At 30.8% G+C, this 15,749-nt stretch overlaps 4 protein-coding genes across 4 annotated transcripts; 2 read left to right on the top strand and 2 right to left on the bottom strand. All coding sequences in view use genetic code 12, as the record gives it.

Annotated features, from left to right (window-relative positions):
- Nucleotides 1-1,841: 1,841 nt before the first annotated feature.
- ATG9 (autophagy protein) lies at nucleotides 1,842-4,970 on the top strand (the record flags this gene model as incomplete). The annotated part of the gene is made up of 1 exon (XM_064905963.1): nucleotides 1,842-4,970. One exon carries the CDS (start codon nucleotides 1,842-1,844, stop codon nucleotides 4,968-4,970), a length of 3,129 nt encoding a protein of 1,042 aa, XP_064762411.1.
- A 240-nt stretch (nucleotides 4,971-5,210) lies between these two features.
- Nucleotides 5,211-7,670, top strand: NOP14 (snoRNA-binding rRNA-processing protein; the record flags this gene model as incomplete). The annotated part of the gene is made up of 1 exon (XM_064907434.1): nucleotides 5,211-7,670. One exon carries the CDS (start codon nucleotides 5,211-5,213, stop codon nucleotides 7,668-7,670), a length of 2,460 nt encoding a protein of 819 aa, XP_064762410.1.
- Nucleotides 7,671-8,577: 907 nt separating this feature from the next.
- Nucleotides 8,578-9,779, bottom strand: NCE102 (Nce102p). Its single transcript, XM_064906919.1, has one exon. The coding sequence runs from the start codon at nucleotides 9,510-9,512 to the stop codon at nucleotides 9,000-9,002; it is 513 nt and encodes a 170-aa protein (XP_064762409.1). The 5' UTR covers nucleotides 9,513-9,779; the 3' UTR covers nucleotides 8,578-8,999.
- A 2,158-nt stretch (nucleotides 9,780-11,937) lies between these two features.
- HGT4 (glucose sensor) lies at nucleotides 11,938-15,242 on the bottom strand. Its single transcript, XM_064906918.1, has one exon. The coding sequence runs from the start codon at nucleotides 14,754-14,756 to the stop codon at nucleotides 12,372-12,374; it is 2,385 nt and encodes a 794-aa protein (XP_064762408.1). The 5' UTR covers nucleotides 14,757-15,242; the 3' UTR covers nucleotides 11,938-12,371.
- Between the last annotated feature and the right edge of the window lie 507 nt (nucleotides 15,243-15,749).

Genomic DNA, 15,749 nt, shown 5'->3' with positions numbered 1-15,749 from the left:
AGGGGGTTATACAGGGGAGGGGAAGAACTGCATATAGTCGACACAGCATATACAGTTCCACACTGACCCTCCTCAAGTTTGTTATAACATATTCGATATACAACTATGAATTACAGTGAAACAGGGCTATATACTACTATTACTTAATTGATAATGATAATAATAATAATAATTTTTTATTAGTAATATCATATCATATCATCTAGTTTTTTTTTTCTTTGTCTGTTTAGTTCAATCAGTTGAGATGAGATGAATTTAAAAATATCGTTTCACTTTAATTGGATCTAACTACCAGCGTAATCATGTTTTTATTTCTTGAACCACACAGAAAGTTATAACTTAAATAACTTCTATGTATTTCTTAGCCTACCCATCCTATCTAAGTTTACAGTTTAAGCTTATTGACTTTTGAATTGGTCGATAAAAATGCTTGATAGGAGTAATAATCTTAACTTAATCCAATCCAACTGGAACCGATCCCGACTTCAATTTTGTCTATGTATACCCTTCCCACCTTCTGTTTCTTCCTTTTACAATATTTTTCGTATATTATAGGAGAACAACAATAAACAAACAAACAAATATACAATTAAATATTTTTTAAAGTTGGTTATAGTACGATATGAAAGGTGGGGGGATAAAAATGATATTGGGAATGACATACATCTTCCTAGCCTATAAAAAATACAATAGCATAGAAACAAAAAAATAAAGTGGGGGAGGATGAAAGGACTTTGTCACTAAAAAATTGATTTTAGGGACAATTTAAGCTGACTCGGAGTCGATCGCATCCCTAACTATTTTTTTCTTTTCTCCCTAGACATACTCCGGGGAGGGGGATGGGGGAGGAGGGACAGCCTAATTTTAAAATTTTAAAGGCTAATTTCCCATTATTAGTGACACCCACACAAAACACCTTCTCACCCACACACACACAAGCAATTTCTAATGGTGTTTATGGAATTAAATGCCGATATAATAAATATAATATAAAATAGACGTCACTACAATGTCAAAAATATTAAAGTTAATATTTGTGTGGAATGATTTATATTAATAATCGAATGAATCAATGTTATCCATTTTTACTATTATGTATAGCTTAGATAAGGATGGGATACTATCAGGCATTTAAATCACCAAAAAGCCCATTGTTAGCCCACTCACATATAATTTTAGCTTTGACTTTTACGAAGAGGTGGAGGAGGTAGTAGTTAGTGGTGGTGGTTACATTACGATTTGCCTTTTTTTATTTAATAATTTTTAATTAGGCGGACGGAGTCTTCCCCACCATTAACTGATTTACTTTAAATATTCCTCTGCTTCCACTTTATTAACTTAGTTTTCACTTTCTATACGAGTTAATGAAATAAAATACTATTTTTTAATGCTAAAGTCATGCAAAACTTTATCTTTTAACTAAAAGTGTTATGACCTTTTGCTTTAACTTGTCTAATCTATATTAGTAGTAGTATACATGATTTGCGTTGTTAGTAAGTTAAAAAAGTCTGACCTGTAAACCATTCTATGTCTAATTTGTAAATTCAACTATTTATCTCGTAGTGACATTTAATTTCCACTTTTACTAATGTTTTTATATTATCTATAGTTAATTACATAGTTGTAAGTCTAATTTATTGTCTAGTGTTTTACTTAGACGTACAATTACATAGTAACAACTGCATAGGAGAAAAAATATCATTGTTACATACAGGACTATCTGATCACATGACTTGTAGATAGATAAAAATAAACCGCTGCTGTGTAAAAGATAAAATGAAACGGTTGCCTTTGAAGACAATAACTTGTTCAATCGAATACAACAACAGAATCATCAGTTCATGTCGAGTTACAATAGTCATAGTCACCTGAATCCATATGAGTATGACTTGGACTCAGGTGTTCCTGATTTAGCCACGTCAAATGGAACTAGTAACCATAATAATAACAATAATCAAAATAGTGAGACGTTCTTATCAAGAATATTTGGTCTTAATTCAATCTATAATCAATTAAATGAAAACTATCAATATTATGATCTTGAAGGTGATTATAATCCTGAAGTGCCGATAAATGATATCAATGGGATTGATGACGATGACGAAGATAATGTTGATGGCGAAGATAATTTATTGATAAAGCTGGCTGCATCATCATCTTCACAACAGCAAGCATCCACGCGACTATTATCACAACAACCACAGAGGAATATCAAATCACCCCTTGGTAATAACGCATTATTGAATTCTGATCCTGAATCTGATCTTGATCTGGATATAGATGTTGATCATCAGATTTATATCACTCCTCCTGCTGAAAATGATATAAATCGTGATCGAGCCTCACCAAAGATAAACAATGATTCAGGGCAAGCATCAACCAAATTACCATTCAATGATGTTGTTCGTAAACCCAATGACTTCTTAAAGAGAAGAACTCAATCTCCAGCTCATGAATTGCCCTTATACAATCAATTCAATCCATCCCAATCTCAAACTCAATCTCAATTATTACAAAGTCAATTTAGAAAACCAATCAATAATGTTCCTGATGTGAATCCTACTAATACCACTAACAATATTTATCAACCATCACGGAATAAATCAACCAGATATATCATCACTCCAAAGGAAAGAGCATTATATTTATGGGCCAATATCACTAATATGGATGAATTCTTAAATGATATTTATTATTATTATCGTGGAAGAGGAATATTAAACATTGTATTGAGTAAATTGGTTGATTTATTGAATTTAATCTTTATATTATTCTTCACTGTGTTTTTAAAATGGGGGATTAATTATAATTATTTCATTCATAATTTTAATAATAATAGTGAACATTTAACGTTAAGTGATTTAATTATTCCTAATTTCTTTTGGAATAATGTTCCCTTCATCGTTAAGTTCTTCCTTTTTGGTTTCACATGTTATATAATCCTTCGATTAATTCAAGTTTATTTCGATTATAATTATAAATTAAAAGAAATTCGGAATTTCTTTAAATATCTTATTAATATTAAAAATGATGATGAATTAATGACAATCAGTTGGAAAACTATCGTGGAAAGATTAATGCTCTTAAAGGATTATAACAGTTTAACTTCAACCAATACCAATAATCCCAATCAACAACATTATATCAATGATTTACGGTCAAAAGTAAGATTAAATGCTCATGATATTGCTAATCGAATAATGAGAAAGGAAAATTATATGATTGCTTTGATTAATAAGGATATTCTTGATTTATCAGTTAATTTCTCAAAGATTTTTGGATATCAATTAATCACTAATAAATCAGTATTAACTAAAACTTTAGAATGGAATTTGAAGTTATGTATTTATGATTTCATATTCAATCATGAAGGTCATATCCAACCTAATATTTTAAAAGATTCTCATCGAAATCAATTATCAAAAGAATTAAATTCTCGATTTAAAATGGCAGCATTGATAAATTTATTATTATGTCCTTTTATTGTGATTTATTTCGTTTTGCTTTACTTTTTCCGTTATTTCAATGAATATAAATCAAATCCATCATCAATTGTGGGATTAAGAGAATATACTCCTTATGCGGGTTGGAAATTAAGGGAATTTAATGAATTACCTCATTTCTTTCATAGAAGATTACAATTATCGATTGGACCAGCTAATACCTATATTAATCAATTCCCCAGAGGATTCCTCGTTATTAATGTGATGAATTTAATTAATTTCATTTCAGGTTCAATCTTGGCAGTTTTGGTTATCATGGGTTTACTTTTAGAGGATGAAGCTCATAGTTTTTGGTCATTTGAATTAACAGAAGGTAAATCAGCTTTATTCTATATTAGTTTATTTGGTACTATTTTCGCTGTAACTTCAACTTCATCGTCATCATCATCAGCTACTTCTACTCCTAATCAACTTAATAATAATTCAACTGGTAATGAATTGAATACTTTTGTATATGATCCAGAAGCAAGTTTAAGATATGTGGCTCAATTCACTCATTATTTACCTACTAGTTGGAAAAAGAAATTACATACTATTGAAGTTAAGAATGAATTCTGTGATTTATTCAGTTTAAAGATTATTATTATCTTGAATGAAATTCTTAGTTTGATATTAACTCCATTTTTATTATGGTTTAAAGTGTCGAATAATTCAGGTGCCATTATTGATTTCTTTCGAGAGTATAGTGTTCATGTCGATGGATTAGGATATGTTTGTTCATTTGCTATGTTTAATTTTGAAGAAAAGGATAAAAATATGATGGTTGATATTAATCATAGAAAGAAATTGAAAAAGCAAAGACATAAAATGAAGAGGCAAATGCAATTAAATAAAACTAATAAAAAGGTTATGAGTTCAAGTACAGCAAATGAAATGGAATTGAATAATATAAAATCGAAGAAAAGAGATAAATTCATTCAATCAGATAGTGAAGGCGATGATAGTGATAATAATAATGCTGTATCTGATTTTGAAGGAGATGAATATGAATTTGATGATGATTTAAATATGGATTATAATCAAAATGAAAAAATGTTTAGATCATACATGTATTTCCTTGAAAGTTATGGTGGAGGAGGTGCTGGCTCGAGCACAACTGTTAATAAATCAACTGCAAATCATCTTAATAATAGTACAAACAATATCCCTAATAATAATGGAGATGCATCGAACTACTACCAAGATAGTGTTCATCTTAACGGTCATCATAACAATAACGGAATCATAGTTAATCGTTCTACACCAACACCCCAGAATGATCCATCAGGCCAACATATCAGGTTCCAGGGTTTAAACAATAGTAATGTCATTAATACCAATGGAAGTGAACATCATAGTTTAGCAGAATCATATAATATCAATTATAAATTCGATGCCGATGATATTCAACGCGATTCGAAAAAGGGAAATAAAGGTGGATTCTTCGCTATTGTTAATCAAGTTGTCAAACAAGATTTTGATCGTTGAATTTACATAGAGTTTGTTTTATAGTTAGATATGGTTTTAAATGGGATTTATTTATTATACATTGTATGCGAATTGGTAGCACTTCATATATTTTTTGAGCCGCACGATGTTTTTTTTTTATTTTTTATTTTTGTGATTGTGAAAAAAAAAATTTAGAAGAGTAAAAATATAAGATGGTAGTAGTTTAAACAGCATAATAGATCAACACTATATTAATCATACTTGGGTTACAGTTACAATATGGCTGGATCTCAGTTGAAACAATTAAAAGAGGCCTTGCGGTCCAAAGGATTAGTGGGTCAAACTAATGTTAAGAAGAAGAGTAAGACATCTAAAAGAACACCATCTGAAACGAGAAGAAATGATAAAGAACAAGTTATAAATGATATTAGAGGACAATTTAATCAATTTGATCAGAAATTAAATCGTATGAAACGTGATGTTACCGTTATTCAAGGGGGTAAGTTTGTTAAATTCGGATCTCAACAACATAATGATGCCACTAGAACTAAATCTAATGTTCAAAAGAATATGAAAATGCAATATGATTTAGAAAAGGGGAAACATGGTAAGACGGGTGGCGTTTTAGATAGAAGATTTGGGGAAGCTAATAAACATTTAACTGCTGAAGAGAAGATGTTGGAAAGATTTACTCGAGAAAGACAATCACAATCTAAGAAAAGAGGACTTTATTCTCTTGAAAGTGATGATGAAAATGATGATGATGATGGATTTACTTTAACTCATGGTGGTAAGGCATTATCATTGGATGTTGAAGATGACGTTATAGAGGATAATTCATTATCAACTACTAAATATATTGATGAAGATCAAGTTGAAGATGACGATCAACCACAAAGAAAGAAAAGTAAAAAAGAAGTTATGAAAGAAATTATGGCTAAATCTAAATTCTATAAACAACAAAGACAACAAGAGTTTCAAAAGACTCAGGATAATATTGAGGATTTAGATGAAGAATTTGGTGATATTATGCAAGAAATGGCTAACATTGAACAACCTAAGCGTCCACAATTTCTGACTAAAACGGATGAAGAAAAAGAATATGATACAAAAGTTCGTGAATTAACTTATGATAGAAGATCTGTTCCAGCTGATAGAACCAAGACTGAAGAAGAAGTGAAAACTGAACATCAAGAAAAGATGAAGAAATTAGAAGCTGATAGATTAAAGAGAATGAGTGGTATGGAAATTGAAGATGATCGTAATGCAGTAGGTGATGATTTAGATGATGAATTCTGGGCTGGAAGTGATGATAATGAAGAAGATGGATTTGCCATTAAAGAATCTGAAGGTGAAGAAGAAGTCAGTGAAGGTGAGGGAGAAGAGGAACAAATTCTTGGAAGACCAAAAAGAACCATACAACCACAAATCATAATACCTGGTAGTCATGAAGAATTTTTAAAATCTCTTGCAACCATCGATAGTAATAGACATCCAGCATATGTTAATAAAATCATTGAAATTTATAGACCAAATTTAGCAGCTGGAAACAAAGATAAAATGAATGTGTTTGTCGGAGTGTTATTCGAACATATATTATACTTAGCCAATCAAGATAAAGATGCATCAACTCAAACTTTGATTGAGAAATTAACTGTTATAATCAAGAAATTAGCTCAACTTTATAATGAAGTATTAGTTGAGAATATCAGATTAGAAATCAATAATATCCAAGACCGTATTTTAAATAATGATGGTCTTTTATTAAAACGTGATTATGTATTCTTCATTATTATTGGATACTTATTTTCAACTTCCGATCATTATCATTTAATCGTTACACCTGTATTGATATTAATGACTGAATCCATAACTACATTGATTTATAAGAAAGATGCTTCTTTACAACATATCAATCAAGGTATATTCATTGCTGATATGTTATTGAATTATCAAAGATTTTCAAAACGTTATATTCCAGAAGTGGTTAACTTTGTTGAAAAGGCATTATTATTATTAATTCCTGAACCAAGATTACTTCAATCATCATCAACTCAATTAGTATCTACTTATAATGTGATTTCAACTGATTTGAATTTAAGTAAGACTTTCAAACCTACTGTTGAACAAATTGGAGAAGATGGGATCGTATTAAGTATTGATGAATTGTTTAATAACTCTGGTGATCAATTTAAATTTAAGGTAATTATCAAGTTAATTCAAATCATGGATAAATCAATTTCATTATGGAAGGATAAATCCAATTTAATTGAAATTACTCAATCTAATAACTTAATTTTAAAACATTTGCTTAAATATTATTCAAGTCAATTACGTCAAATTCCATCACTCATTACTAAATTCACCAAACTTTCAAATATCTTAACTAAAGAGAGAAGACCATTAACTTTACAACATCATAGAGCTATTCCAATTGCCACTTATGCACCTAAATTTGAAGAGAATTTCAATCCAGATAAGAAATCTTATGATTCAAATATTGAAAGACAAGAAGTTGGTAAGATGAAGAGTCAATTGAAGAAGGAAAGAAAAGCTGCTATCAAGGATATCAGACAAGAATCAAGATTTGTGGCTAATGAACAAATTGAAGAAAAGAAACAAATGTATGATAAATATCATAAGAAAATGGCTCATATTGTTAATACTATTGCAACTACTGAAGGAGCTGAAAAGAATGAATATGAAAGAGAAAAGAAGTTACGTAAATCAAAAAAGTAGATTTATAAATAGATATAGTTTTAAAGCTTGTATAATAATAATAGATAAATTGATTCTATAATTGGATGCAAAAAATACGAATTGTGTGCTTATATCCCGTAGTTGGCGGCGGTAATAATTTTCTCATGGAACGTTCGGGACGAGAGAGATTAAGGGGGGGAAGTGATAAGTGGTTGGTTGAATATGGCTGATCCACTTAATATAACTTTAAATTTTAAATGACACACATACAATTGTAATGAAGCCGCTTGCTTGTAATCATCACCTCTCCCCTCCCTCCACAGGACACCCCCTTTGACCTTATTCTTACTTCAACCTAGACCTTCTCTGTGGCTCTCTGCTGAGAGATGTATTATTTTTTTCTGGTCCCATTAGGGGCAGTCCTGTAGCGGCACACAAAATTAAGCAATGAAATACGAGTGACAAATAGGGAGAGAGCAAAGGAAGGAAGGAAGGAAGGAGGGAAGGACGGGGGGTCACACAAAATATAAAGTGGGTTGGTTAGATAGAGATTGACCTTACGACTAAGTATGTTGCTATGTAAGGTATAGTATTGATTAGCAAAGATTAATAAAGATGAATGACAATAGTCATCAATTTATAATTTTAATCTCGGAAATCATTATTACACCCCCAGATTTTTTACAATTGCTATATTTTCACCACTACAATTTATGATTTTAACAGTCAAAAACATTAAATTAAGAGAAAAAGAACAACTAACTAAAAAGGAAAAGCTAACAAATAGGTATAATAAATAACGATAGTAAATAAACTAAGATGATATCTATGTAGAACCAACAACATGTGGTGATTCCCTCCTTTTTTTTTTGTATTCTCTTTCCCTTCCTTTCCATTAATGAATGACGAGTAAAGACTTGGAAGTTGAAAAAAAACATAGTAATAAAAAAGTAATTGATGGGGTAGTAATATATTTGTAGAATGTGTATTTTTGATCAACACATATCCTTTGAAATTGATACAGACAGACAAACAAACAAACAAACAAACAAAACAACAGAAAAAGGGCTAACAAAACGTATTGGGAATGGAAAAGGAATAGTAAAAATGTGTATATAAAACAGATATTGAATGATAAAAAAAAAGGGAAAGAATAAAATTTGGTGATATTGTTGTTGAGTTATAACAGTGAATAAGTAAAAAAAACGACTTGTTTAATGAATTAAAAATATAATGAATTGAATTGAATTCAACTTTTAAGATTAATTATTTTAGGGGAGAGGATTAGTTGATGAATTGATTGATTAAATTCTTTTTCTGAATATTAAACGATAGTTGTAATAAAGTAGATGATGCTATCAATCAAGTTTAAACTTGAGAGGTGGTTGGAATACCAACTCTTGGAGCTGATCTCTTTGAAGTACCGAATAAACCACCTTGAGTGATTGAAATGATGGAGAAAACTCCAGAAACTAAAAAGATAAAAAAGGAAAAGTAAAGGAAAGCAACTGAAGATTGAGCTTTTCTACATCTACCTGATGAACCTTGAGTAATATTATTATTGTCCACGTATTCAGAGTTTGAACAAGAGTGAACTCTAATACCAGCAGCGATAGCAGTGGCAGCAGCAAAAGTGAAAATCAAGTTTAAGAAATCAAACAAGGATAAAAGAATTGGCCAAGCAAAGATTTCAAAAAAGTAAGCTAAAACACCATAAAATGATGAAGTTAAAAGACCAAAAGCAGCAGCGAAAACCCCAAAGTTAACTTGAGGATTATTTTGAGTGATGGTTGAGGCACTTAAAGAAGCAGTTAAACCTAAAGCAATGACTAAGATGACAAAGTTGACGGCACGTAAGATAGAATCTCCAATAGCTAACATTGTGTGATGATGATTATATTATATGAATTGATATATGAATTGATTATAAGAATTTAACAAACTTGTCGAGGAGAATGAAAAATTACTGGTGGGGGGGAGAGGGATGAGGAGAATGGATGAAGATATAAATACAGTACAAAAAGGATACGTAAATATATATTATATGAATTGACTTGAGATGAGTTGCAGTTAATGATGAGTAAACTAACAATTGGGTTAATTAGTAATGGGTAAGAACTGTCGAAGAAGAAGAAGAAGAAGAAGAAGTAAAAGTAAAAATAAACAAATTACATAAAATTTTTAGGGGTTTATTTCATTAATAAATGAAATAGTGAGTGCACTATCCCAGGGGGGAATAATAATTAGTTACAAATACTAAATGGGATAGGAGGGATACAGAAGTTAATAATTGCTGGATATGACCTATTTAATTTGACAATAATAATAAGAGCTGGGGGGGAACCCACCACCACCCACATAGTGATTGTATACAGGAGAGACATACCTTATTGTGTTTAAATTTGTTCCTAATTAGGCAGTCGTCATAATCAAATAAAATGAAACAGGGTCGTGCGCTTTTGTGTTGATCATTCGGCTGTTTCGGGTAAGACTCGTCCCAATTGGGACGTCACGTGAAGCTCTGTCCTGTAATAATTTACATAAGAATTAGTTAATTTAATCAACATATAGTTATTATCTATATTATAATTGTAGTTATTTCATAAAAGAAGGATTACTATCTACATTAGGAAGGGTAGTTTACTATAGAAAATAAATATTCATAATTTGTTATGATTTACTTTGATATAGCAATATAGTGTCACATTTAGTTATGACGAGCATTTTTAATCTCACCCACCTTACATCACTTCATAATTGCTATTTATTTCTCTTGCCACTTTCTAATAACCGATGACTTGGTCATTACAGTTTTTAATCTTGCTAACGATTAACAACTCTTTCTTAACAACAACGAATCAGCAAAACCATAACAACTGTAGTTAGCTAATCCAACTCCAACTGATTTTAAGTCATGCATATAATTTAGACATACATGGCTCTGTCCAGTACTGCATATTATTCACACCTGGAAGACCATAATCCCAATTTGGTACCAGTATATCAAAATTTTCAGTATTGAAATATGCAAATTTCATATTATTAATGATTATTTATATTATACCTTAATTGGTATGTAGAGACGTTTTATTTCGAGTCAACTGTTCCAGTTAGTTATATTTTCTTCTCTTATTTCATGTCAAAATTTTTATTATTCTCTAGTCTGTTATATTTATTGGGTTTGTTATGGTTTTGGTTGAATTCGTATAATTGAAGTTATCTTCACTTAATTTATTATGGTTTGTTATGATTTCGGTAATCTCTTCTCATCTTCTCATCACCTCCTCATCCATCTCATCATTTGCAACCGAACCTTAATTCTTATCAGTTTATATAACCATCTACACACCTCTTTTTCTTTAATTCTGTATTGGTTTGTTTACATTTTTATCTATTTCCTTTTAATTATTTCCTAAATATGATCTTTAAAATATTTAACTACTTTATCATCCACGGCAACTTGTATGGCTGTTTCACCATCGCTATTTTCAATCGTAACATCAGCACCTAATGTCACCAACAATACTCCTACATCCCCATGACCTTCGGCCAATGCATGATGCAACGCAGTCCAACCTTCATTATCTTTCCCATTCACATTCACTTTCCCCTTCTCTACTAATAACTTCACAATTGGTTGTGATCCTATCGAAGCAGCCCGATGTAATGGACTAAACCCTCTTTTATCTTTAATTCGACATGAACATTTATAATCTTCAATCAATTTCTTAACTAAATCATAATGATTCTTACTAATGGCTAAATGTAAACATGTAGTCCCCATATTAGTAACTTGATTCACATCAGGTTCAAATTTCATTAATTGATCAAATATTTCGGGATTCCCTACCGATGCGGTGATATGTAATGGGGTCCATTCACTTAAATCAACCATATCATCGATATCAATGGATTTAATCGTAGGTCTTGGTTTTAGAATATATTCCACTAGTTCTAAATTATTCATCGAACATGCCCAATGTAATGGAGTTCGCTCATCTTCATCCTTTAATAATAATAATTTGGGATCGGTATCGATTAAATGTTTAACAAGTAAGGTCTTCCCTTGTCTTATGGACTCATTGATGGCATATTTATCCACATTGGCTTTCTCCGACATGTTTCTTATCTTTAACTTGGTATAATTAACTGATTTGCAATGGTCATTTGTGGCAAAACATATAACTGATGATTTATTCTCCACAAAAAAAACATAGTCGTGTCTCATAGTCAAACGCGCTACCATGTAGGATTGTCAGATCAATCTTTTCAGGTACAATAAGATGGTTATTTGACCTTTAAATTCACCAGGAAATATATATTTTGGTTTTTGTATTAATTCGTACATAGTTGTATACAATATAAATAGAAATATATACTACACCATCTTATCAAGAGCTACTCCTTGCTCCTGTTCCTTTTGTTGTTCTTATGAATCAGTAATAGTATTATTAATGTTATTATTATTATTTGATGGAGATTCTGATTTGGATGATACGGTCAACGAGTTATTTCATTTTCTCTCGTTCTAATGTCTTTTTGATTGTCCTTATAAGTTAAAATAAATAAAACATAACATACATATCTATATTAGAATATGTTTGTTATAGTGTGAATTGAAAAATAATTTTGAGGGTTTTTAAACTTTGAAAAACATTTGCAGAATTGAAAAAAAAAATATATTGAATTAGTGTTTTATATGAAGTTGTTTGGGACAATGAAGAAACGATGAACTTAATCTCAATCATCTTCAAGTTCATCTTCTTCAACAATACCTTCAGAATCATCATCAGAATCGGAATCAGGTGGTTGATTGAAAAATGGCGTCGCTATAATCGTGGTTGATTCTGTACCTGATCCATCCAAACTACCAGTTCTATTCAAACTGGTACCGGTGGGTCCACTTGCCCCTGATGTTATATGTGTTATATTGGTAGGAATGTTACTAATACTGGTTGGATTCGAATTATGTTTCATAATTAAATTATATTCATCATTCAAACTTCTTAAATCTTTTTCAGTGAAAATTTTAGAACTATTGGAGATGGAATTATTAGTATTGGTAGTATGACTTAACATTGAATTATGTTTGATGCCAGATGTAGAAGCTTGATTAGTTAAATGAGCTTGAACTGGTTGAGTTGATGGTGGTGGAGGAGTATATGAATTATATTGACTTTTAAGACTTTCAAGATATGTTTGATAATCATTGGTGCCAGTCGATGACGAAATTGAAGATTTTTTAGATGAACTATTATTTCTATTGGCAGTAGTACTATCTCTACGACGACGACCATGAAGATTATGATTTTGAGATAATAATGATTCGGATGATGATAATTCCGAATCTGATGATAATGAAGGTGAAATGATATTATTATAAGGAATTATAGTCAAATTATTAGCATTACCCGTGGCTGTTCCAGTGGGTGGATCTTCGTCATCATTACCATTTCCATGATGACGCTGATGAACGTTATTATAACTACTTTTTTCATTACTTAAATCTTCATCAGGAGGTGAACTTGAAGTGGAATTAATAGTGGAATTATTTGGAGATGTTGGAATTAAATTATAATCAGCATCTAATTTGGCATAATCAATCTTGGTAGATTTAAATTCAATTGATTCACGAGCATTACTACAATGAGCATACATAAAATCAATTTCTTCTAACTTTAACCCTTTAGTTTCATAAACGGTGAAATAAACAAACATTGTACCGAGAAAATTACATCCACCCCAAATAAAGAAAATCTTATTCCCAATAGCGGCAGTGTGTTTACCAGTATCAATCAAATATGGAGTGATATAAGCAAACACGAAATTAACAATCCAATTAGTGGCAGTAGTGATGGAAATAGCCTTTTGTCTAATACTTATACCATAAATATCAGAACAAAGAGCCCAAGTACAACCACCCCATGAACTAGCAAAGAATGCAATGAATACACATGAGAACGATATACTTAATATGGATGCTGTTTCTCTTGATGATATAGTTACACCAGTTATGGCAATGATGAAGTTTGATGCTGTCATTCCTAATCCACCCCAGAATAATAACTGCCGCCTACCAATGGTATCGACTAATATAATCCCTGGAATTGTAAATATGGTATTGACAAGATATGTTATGAATGACATGATATAAGAATTTTTTATACCAGTACTTGAAAAGAAATTTACACCATAATAGAAAATAAAATTTATACCTGAACATTGTTGAAATACTTGAACCCCAATACCGGTAAACATTCTTAAGATTTGTTTATGTCTACCACCACCATTTCTAAAACAATCCAAAAGGGTTGTTTTTCCATAAGATAATTCATAATCATAATTAGCTTTAATTTCAACCAATTCTTCAATTAAATCGGCATCATCGGGAGGTAATCTTCTTAATTTTGATAGACTATCTAGCGCCTTTTGAATATCATTCTTTTGGACGTAATAACGAGGTGATTCAGGTAAGAATAACATACCACAATATAAAATTAATGCCCATAAGAATTGTAATCCTATTGGGATACGATAAGAACCTGAATTTAACATTTTTCTTGTTCCTTGACATACAGCACTTGCGATTAATAAACCCCAAGTGATAGCCCATTGATAAGTGAACACAACGGAACCTCTAACCCATTTGGGTGATGCTTCAGCTTGATATAATGGTACAATAGCAGATAATATGCCGACGGCTATACCTGATACACCTCTACCGATACATAATAATAATACATGACTTGAAGCAATTTGTAAGATATTCCCTACATTAAATATGATACCTGAACTTATAATAATGGAGAATTTTCTACCATAATTATCTGAAATTAAAGGGGCGATTAAAGCACCTACAAAAGTACCTAATGATAAAATGGCAGTTATTAATGCTCTTTCATGAGATGAGAATGATTGATGATTGGAGGGGAAGTTTTCATAGACATATTGCATTTCTAATAAATCATTAATTAAACCTGTATCATATCCGTAAAGGAACCCACCAACAGCTGCTACTAAACCAACGATTACAGCTGATTTCGAGGATGATTTCTGTCGGATTTTCCTATAATGTTCTTCTTCTATGGTGTTATCGTATAGTAGACCTTCTAGTATTTGCCACATTTTGAGTATGTATTGATATATGCTATGTTAATGATGAAATGAAAGGGAAGGCGGACAGAGGAGGGGTATTTTGAGTGATATAAAACGTGGAAATTGGATCGATCTGGATTATGAATGATTTAAGGATTAAAGAAAATGTCTAGATAGGGGAAAGTAAATAGAAGGGATGAAGTGAACTGAAGTGAACTGAAGATGAATAAATATGCACAGGAGGGAGGGAAGTAAATGTGAGTTGATTAAACAGGATTGGTTGATTTATAGGTTGAGTGAGTGAGTTTCCGAGTTAAAGGAGATGAAGATGATTAACTATGAAGTGTGAAGTTAGAACCTTAGTACGGTTTGTTAGGTTGATGTTGTTGATAACTGACTAAGTCGAGACTTGGGATGAGGTTGATGGTGTTTTGGAAAGGACAGATGTAGTGATATTACTGTTTAAAGAGGGTTGGTAGATTTTAGTTTTTACTTTCAATTTTCCTTTTAACCAAAAAAAAAATTAAAAAAATTAAAAAAAAAAAAAAAAAAAAAAGTAACAGCAAAAAAGAAAGAAAAAAAAAAGTCTGTCACCTTTTTAATATAATATAAAAATTAATGTCTGATAAACTAAAAAAAAAATCATCTTCGTATTTCTCTACCAAAATAACTTATTGTCAGATCACTACGAGAAAGAGTGTCAGCAAATTATCAGTAATAGTCAATTGTAGATATACAATTTGGACGGTTGAGCTTACAAATCAAGATGATCAAAGAAGATTTACAGAGGGAGATAATGATGGAATATATGACTTAATTCTTTGATGGATTTTAAGGTTTAAAAGTCGGTTCCAGCCAGTGATATATTATAATACCTCGTTCCATGGAATGGGATAGATAATTTAAATTTAATTAAAAATTAAAATTAAATTATTTTTTTATTTTCTTTTTTTTTTTTATTTTTACCCCATAAAAGACAAAAAAAAAAAAAACGACAAAAACAGGTAAAAATCAAAAAAAAAA

The sequence above is a fragment of the Scheffersomyces coipomensis genome, assembly GCF_036884675.1.
Source record: "Scheffersomyces coipomensis strain NRRL Y-17651 chromosome Unknown DFJ63scaffold_3, whole genome shotgun sequence".
In the NCBI taxonomy this organism is placed as follows: Eukaryota; Fungi; Ascomycota; class Pichiomycetes; order Serinales; family Debaryomycetaceae; genus Scheffersomyces; species Scheffersomyces coipomensis.
Note: the sequence above shows the minus strand (reverse complement) of the source record. Positions and strands in the feature narration are given on the sequence as shown.